The sequence below is a fragment of the Alosa sapidissima genome, chromosome 22, assembly GCF_018492685.1.
Source record: "Alosa sapidissima isolate fAloSap1 chromosome 22, fAloSap1.pri, whole genome shotgun sequence".
Lineage (NCBI taxonomy): Eukaryota > Metazoa > Chordata > Actinopteri > Clupeiformes > Clupeidae > Alosa > Alosa sapidissima.
In genome coordinates, this window is record NC_055978.1 from 19,937,782 (window position 1) to 19,945,473 (window position 7,692).

Genomic DNA, 7,692 nt, shown 5'->3' on the forward strand with positions numbered 1-7,692 from the left:
ACCGAACATGCTTGGCTTCCAGTTCTGAGCGCTCTGTAAAATGGGCTCGCGATGGCCGAACAGTGGGCGGCTAATGCTGGATCTGGATGTGCAATTTACTCCGCAATTACAGTGTCAGAAAAACCTAAGGGGTGGCAGAGGATTAAAGGATTCTTAACACAAGGTCGTCGAGGAAGACTCTATTTAGGCTGATACATGCAGAACCAAACCTGGGATTATGTCAGGGACAAGTGACTAGTGGCAGGTGCATAGGTAATTCTATATGTCTCATGTTGTATTACAGTATTTTACTGACCTGCAGTCTGATGTAAAACCAGGACAGCATGAGCAAAATTATTCCTGCATGTGCTCTTTTCAAAGTGTCTAAACATCATGACATTATGACAAGTAGGTAAACTATTATATTGTGAACGTTTATAAATATTTTTATCTGGTAAATGACCACAATCCTAGTCACTTATAATTTTTCAGAGATTGTACTGACATAGTTTATGGAAGAACAAATCACCCATTTGAAAAGTAATGTGAGCCTGTAGATCGGGGGGACGTGAGGTGAGGTGGGATTTTCCAGGACAGAGAAAAACGGGGGAAAATCTGTCACACGTGGTGAGGTCAGGCTCCTAACTAGGCTACTAATTACCCTGTTCCCAATCTTCTCCATCAAACTCAATTTATCACAACAGAGAAGCAAGAAGTGCATGATATCTCCTAGTTGCTTTTACGAAACCTACCATAAAGGATATTTATATTCCATGCATCATTCTATAGTAAATTTGTGAAGGTTATTCAATTATTTTTGTAATGAGTTTGTCAGCTTGGTTAGGAACAACAGCGATACGTTATCAGTGTTTTGTCTTGCAACCACTGACGATTCACTGTGGTCGTATGAGGATGACACTTGTTTGCGGGTGAAAAGACCATGGAAAAGACAGCCTCAGCGACAGCGCGGCGAGATGAGCGATGCCATTGGTTGAGCACAAATAAGGAAGTTGTACTGCATCATCTGACTCGCCGTCACCAACCATCTGACTGATTCTGCCGACAACATGGCTCCCACGTTGGAGTCCTTTGCTGTAGCTATGTACTCGTTACTTGTATTTATGGCAATAATACCGTCGGCTGCAGCAATTGACGGTGGCGATGCAGTGGCGCTGCTACTCGGAATGACCATTACTGTGGTAGGCTTCTGTGCCTGCTTGGGGTGGTATGCGCGGAAAAGAAATGGACAGTTTTGAATTCACCCAGCTGTGCTGTGAGTTGCAACAGGCCATGTACCCGGAAATATACTATTACTGTCCTCGCTTCAGATTAGCCTACATGAGAGCGATACGGTGACTTTTCTACTAAGTGAATCTCAAACGTTTCTTGCTTCTCCGCTGTGCTTTCTTTTTACCCCGACGACGATGAAGGGTACAAGGAACATGGACCACTGGACTGCAACAGAACGTTCAGAAAAGGAGACCGCACCATCATCCACAATGGAGAGGGAAAAGGAGAACCGAACACTTTTGAAAACCTATTGTTACCTGCCCCGAACCTAGCACAAATTGAACTGTGACGATGGTCATACTGTCCACATCCACTGTAAACTACAACACGTGAACTGGCTGTAAAGCTTCGGCAGTGGACTGAAGAATCACGAATAGGCCTAGCTATGCTCAATTCATGTTGACGGACCAAAGTGTAACCCTTTGCCTCGCTGTACGCTTGTCTCACATTTGTGTTCAGATAGTCACATCACAACCCTGTAATATAGGTCATGTTTCAGACTTAAATTTTTGTGCCTGGCACCTTAAACTTTTTGTCTCTGACAGGGTTGCTTTTCTATGCAAAATCTTGCTCTTACAGAACGAGCTGTGCGTAATTGTTGAGTGAATAATGTGTGCTACTGTATTTCTGTAATAAAATTGTACAACTGCTGTCATTTTGTGCACAATGACTATCATAATCATATGCACACATATCTATCAGAGAAAGGCCTTCACATATGTTTACATGCATCAAAAGAACAAATGAACCAAGTTACATATATTTTTTCCAGGCCCACGTGTGCTAACTGAATATCTGATAACGCGTGAGGGAGAGAGACTTCGCTTCTTAATTCCCGCACATCTTATAATTCTCACGCTTTGATTGGTTTTAACACGGAGTATGTGGATAGAAAAGCTACTGTTCGCGACGCGCAGTGCAATGCCCACTTCTCCGTGAAGTGTGCGTCAATTATGCATGCCAAAAAAGACTATCCCTAGCTGAATTGCTTTCTTTACTTAACAGTTTCGTGACTGTTTTCGTTTTTTTAAAGAGCCACAAGCGTCAGGTCCCATAAGTCCCTAAATGTTCCCTATTTCCCATTTCCCTTCATAAGAACAAAAAAAAACACGTCAGGCTTCATATCATGACTAAGGACGCAGCCACATACAAAGAGTGCAGTATAAGAACCCACGTCCTCCTCAGAACCAAATCATCTGGAAACAAGGCTGTACCCGCTACCAGGATGATCGAGTCTTTATCACTATCTGACTATTTGAGTGATATAGGAAATGTTAACGCTTGTGATGGTCTCCCGGAGAGCAGATGCTGCCGGCGTAGACTGTGTGCTACTGCAACAAGAGACCAGCCGCGGTTCGGCTTGGATCACAAATAGGATCAGTGCGCATGCTCCGATCTGGCCGTTTACTGTATATTCACAGTGGGAAAAGGGCAGGCAACAAAACCAAGGTTTTTTACAGCAAAGTGACTCCTACAATGTAAATAACCTTCAGGGAGACAAAGAGGAATATCAACAGGTATGGTTTTAATTGATACATTCGTTGCCGTCTTTGTTTAATTGGCATTTGCGTGTGGGTCGAATCGCAGTCAATTCGAAGCGGTTACTTAGAAATTGCTTTGCCTAATGGATGTGCGGTTTGGCTACAGTCAGTCTAGCGATGTACTGTCAGAAATGCAACGAAAAATATCTTTGTCTTGCATTGGGCGAAACGTCGACGATTTCGCTGCGCTCTAACTGAGTAATTATGTTTAGCCTAAACGTCAGAATATGTTCAAACATGTATATGGAGTCTACTGTTTGATATGCCGAAAACCCTGCGACGCAAACATTTTATTTATAATTACAGCTGACAGAACGCTCTCTGTGCATTTGCAATGTCATAGAATCTCATTGTTCGTCTTGGAAGGCATTTTCTTAGGTTGTTTGGTCATTCGTAGCTCTCTGCATTATATCTCTATTTTAATAATGATCATATCTTAAAATATTTTCAACAAAATGTAAATGTCAAATTTCATTTTGTGGATTTCCCGTTTGTTGTCTACGCGCGACATATGCTCCAGAGGCTGTTGATTAATGTTCAGTTCAGTGAACACCCTAATCAAAAGAATGGCTTTTTTGTGTGAACCCAGTAATTTCAAGCAACAGTCGATCTGTCTGAAACACGAATGCATAATTGTATGTGCGCCCTCCGCTTCCCCCCCCCACACAATACCGGGGCTGGGTGACTTGATACGGGGCTTCTCCCGCTAAGATAGCCTACATCAATTCTGCGGGGTATATGGGTGTGATCAACAGCTTTCCTGCTGCATTTCTATAAATGTTTCACAGGCTTTATGCTGTAGCGACTAAACAAAACCTCCGATTTAAAAGCCCTTTGTTTGCCAAGCATGTTTTGACTGTCCATAAAATAGGCTACAACATTGAACAATTATTCGACGCTTCTCTCTATATAATGTTCTTCCTCTTTGATAAGTGGTGTCATTCTGTCGGCGATATTCGTTCGGTTTTTGAGGGCACTCCATATTCATTAGTTGATTATTGTAGCAAGGTTTAATGGTGGTGTTTTATCGAGATATATACATGCATGACGCCAGCGAGATCACGGCGAGCACTGAATACCATTAGAATTGCAATGTGCATTTTAAACGGGAAAGGAAAACAGAAGACACAAAAGAACACAGACGCACGGCTCTTATGCAACTTGTCCACACCTGGAATATAGGCTAACGGGTAGAAACGCATAGAAAATCCAGCACTGGCGTTTTTTTCTTGTTGAGAGTCAATTTTGATGGGTGGATCACATTTTCAGGACTTTTTTCTTCTCTCTTCTTTCTTTAGGTGTGATGAGACAAAAGAACAAAGGATGCCTTAGAACCAAGGCTGCCAACACGCGTGGAATCTGCTTCAAAGCACACCAAATGGATATATCGCTCCTCCACGCTTTCAGATCATGAAACACAGCTGAAGCTCCATAGTCATCTTTATGATCCCTCCATCTATGGCGAACTATAGCCATGCAGGGGACCACAACATCTTGCAGAATGTCTCTCCTCTCGCCACATTCCTCAAACTGACCTCCCTGGGGTTCATCATTGGCGTCGGCGTCGTGGGAAACCTGCTCATCTCCATCCTGCTTGTCAAAGACAAGAGCCTGCACCGGGCGCCCTACTACTTCCTGCTGGACCTGTGCGCCTCGGACATCCTGCGCTCAGCAATCTGCTTCCCCTTTGTGTTCACCTCGGTCAAGAATGGCTCGGCCTGGACGTACGGCACGCTCACCTGCAAAGTGATCGCCTTCCTGGGCGTGCTCTCGTGCTTCCACACGGCCTTCATGCTGTTCTGTGTGAGCGTCACGCGCTACCTGGCCATTGCTCACCACCGCTTTTACACCAAGCGGCTTACCTTCTGGACGTGCCTGGCCGTCATCTGCATGGTCTGGACGCTGTCGGTGGCCATGGCCTTCCCGCCGGTGCTGGACGTGGGGACGTACTCGTTCATCCGCGAGGAGGACCAGTGCACGTTCCAGCACCGCTCGTTCCGCGCCAACGACTCGCTGGGATTCATGCTCCTGCTGGCCCTCATCCTGCTCGCCACGCAGCTGGTCTACCTCAAGCTCATCTTCTTCGTGCACGACCGCCGGAAGATGAAGCCCGTCCAGTTTGTGCCCGCCGTCAGCCAGAACTGGACCTTCCACGGCCCCGGCGCCAGCGGCCAGGCGGCCGCCAACTGGCTGGCCGGCTTCGGGCGCGGACCCACCCCACCCACTCTGCTCGGGATCCGCCAGAACAGCAACGCGGCAGGCCGGCGCCGGCTCCTGGTGCTGGACGAGTTCAAGACGGAGAAGCGGATCAGCCGGATGTTCTACATCATGACGTTCTTCTTCCTGGCGCTCTGGGGGCCCTACCTGGTGGCCTGCTACTGGCGGGTTTTCGCTGGCGGACCGGTGGTGCCCGCCGGCTACCTGACTGCCGCCGTCTGGATGAGTTTCGCCCAGGCAGGGGTCAACCCCTTCATCTGCATTTTCTCCAACAGGGAGCTCCGGCGCTGTTTCAGCACCACCTTGCTCTACTGCAGAAAATCCAGGTTACCTAGGGAACCCTATTGTGTTATATGAAGGCTTTGGGGGGTTGATGTTGGATGTTGTTGTGTGGGATTGTTTTTTTCCCCCTTTCTCCCTCCCCCCCTCCCCCTACTTCTTCGTATTCTACTACTTCTCCTCCTTTACCATTTATTCCCTCTTTTATTGTCTCCTTTTTGATCCCGACTTGATTCTCGGGGATTTGTCTCATTGTACAGCTCTTCTCTTCCTCTCTCCTTCCCTTCTTCCCTTCCCTTCCTCTCTGCCTTCTCTTCTTCCCTTCCTCCTTCACCCAAAACCTCCTCCTCTTTCTTGTCCTTGTTACCGTGACAGAGGGAAAAAACTGTCAATCAAAGGCTTCTCCAAATGACTGAACATCAAACATGGAGTTTGAAGGGAATAAGAAAAGCAGGATTCTGAGAAGTCCTCCCAGGTTTATGTTCTAGTAAACAACTGCTGTTTGAAGGCCATTTTGAAGCAAACACGCAAAAAAGAATGAAAGGAAAAAAGAAAACTAAGAGAAATGGAACATCAACCAAGGACTGGCAACCTTGCTATGGATATTTTTTTTTTTCAACTGACAACTTGAGATTTAATTTTAGGAATCAGTGGAATTGATTTTTTTTTCAAAGTTGCACTAAAGAGAAGAAATTAAGATGCTTTATGCTCAGATGCATTGCAAAGGACAACTTGTTCTTGTTTTTTTTCCTCCCAGACTAAGAATATGAATGCTTTAATTTGCATCAGACATCTCATTCACTGTAAAGTACTGCAAAACAGAACACTTTGGGTTCAGATACAGTTGGAATACACCTTCACAAGAGGATAAAAATTGATTTACAGTAAATGTAAGTGATATCTATTTAATTTTTTTGTCAGCGGGGGTTCAGAAAAAAAAAATGATGTGTGAGTTTTTTTGAAGTTGCAACTTAACTAATTGTTGTTCAATGACTCATTCAGTATGTCCCTATTGTCTGGCATCGTTCATTTTTTTCTTATGACATTTTCTATCTGACTAAAAAGGATAATGATGTTTGGATTAAAAAAAAAGCTTAATTCTTGAAAACCTTGTGCTACAACAGACAGTGGAAAAACTAGTTAAATGTGTCATGTCCATGTTACCTGACCACTGACGTAATGCCACAGTCTCCTCCGCTGCCACTCCAGGTGTTTTTGCCTTAACGGTTATGATGATCATTCTGTTTTTCGCTGTCGGCAGGTTGACACATTTCGCTCCTCAAGAGATCCTGACATGGAGAATTTCTTCTTTTCTGTCTCCTCATGTATATGTGAAGTGCATGGTCATTTAGAAAAGATAACCCACACTCATGAACATCATCACAGGCCATAAATGATCCCATTGTTTTTGTTCAATTCTGGAAAAAAAGGTTTGGTCCACCCCCACGAGTGCTTTAAGCACTGGAAAGCATGTGTTTGTGTGTGTGTGTGTGTGTGTCTGTGTGTGTGTGTGCGTGTGTGTGTGTGTGTGTGTGTATGTTTGTCCTTAAGTCAGACAGCTGTCACGTCAAGACCAGAGCCTTAGTATGAGATCTTGCACAATTTGTAAAAAATGTAAAAGAAAAAAAATCTGTATTTAAGGCACAGCGTCTTGTTTCTACTTTCCTTACATTTGCTCTCTACTGATTGTTTTGAACAACTTACTTTTTTCTCTTGTGGCCATTTTAATATTTATTCTGTATTCTTTTTGTATATTATAGGTAGATAGTGTGTAAGTTTGTGAGTCTTTTATTTTGAAGTCCCGGACGTGAGTACTGTTTCAGTTAGGATTGCATTTGCTGAAAGTTATCAGTGTAATCTGTTGCTTACGTTTTTGGAAAAAAAAAAATAAAATTTTACATTTTGCAAGCCTGTTTTTTCCCCCTCCTCAACAACAAACATTAAATTGGCTGCTCTTGCTTGTATCTAATTTTGGATGCACAACTGTTCAAGTAAATGTTTTGATTTGTATCTGATGATTCGTTAGCCAATTGGCCATACAGTGAGAGTGATAGTTTGGCCAAGCAGTACATAAGAAGAATACTGTTAGAACACTCAAAAGGGCCTGTGTGTTGACTAGGTATTGCACAGTGTGAAAAATGTTTTCAAGAAACTAACTCTAGGCAAATCATGGCAACATCCCCATCCAATGTTGTGCCTGAGAATTAGTTTGATAGACCTGTCCTTGCTTTTTTGTGTTGGTACATGAGCTGCTTGACAACAGCCTATTTTCTGTGTTGACATCGATTGCATCATTTTATCCACAAAATGATTATCGCTCACATTGTCATTATTGCAGACTTCACAGAAAGAGAGAGAGAGAGCGTGTGGGAGAAAAAAAATGGCT

At 44.0% G+C, this 7,692-nt stretch overlaps 2 protein-coding genes across 2 annotated transcripts; both read left to right on the plus strand.

Moving 5' to 3' along the window:
• The first annotated feature begins 1,004 nt into the window (after window positions 1-1,004).
• LOC121697480 (small integral membrane protein 30-like) lies at window positions 1,005-1,924 on the plus strand. The gene is made up of 2 exons (XM_042079014.1): window positions 1,005-1,252; window positions 1,410-1,924. Exon 1 carries the CDS (start codon window positions 1,047-1,049, stop codon window positions 1,233-1,235), a length of 189 nt encoding a protein of 62 aa, XP_041934948.1. The 5' UTR covers window positions 1,005-1,046; the 3' UTR covers window positions 1,236-1,252; window positions 1,410-1,924.
• A 741-nt stretch (window positions 1,925-2,665) lies between these two features.
• gpr85 (G protein-coupled receptor 85) lies at window positions 2,666-7,214 on the plus strand. Its single transcript, XM_042079013.1, has 2 exons — window positions 2,666-2,786; window positions 4,109-7,214. The coding sequence occupies exon 2, from the start codon at window positions 4,254-4,256 to the stop codon at window positions 5,382-5,384; it is 1,131 nt and encodes a 376-aa protein (XP_041934947.1). The 5' UTR covers window positions 2,666-2,786; window positions 4,109-4,253; the 3' UTR covers window positions 5,385-7,214.
• The last annotated feature ends 478 nt before the right edge of the window (window positions 7,215-7,692 follow it).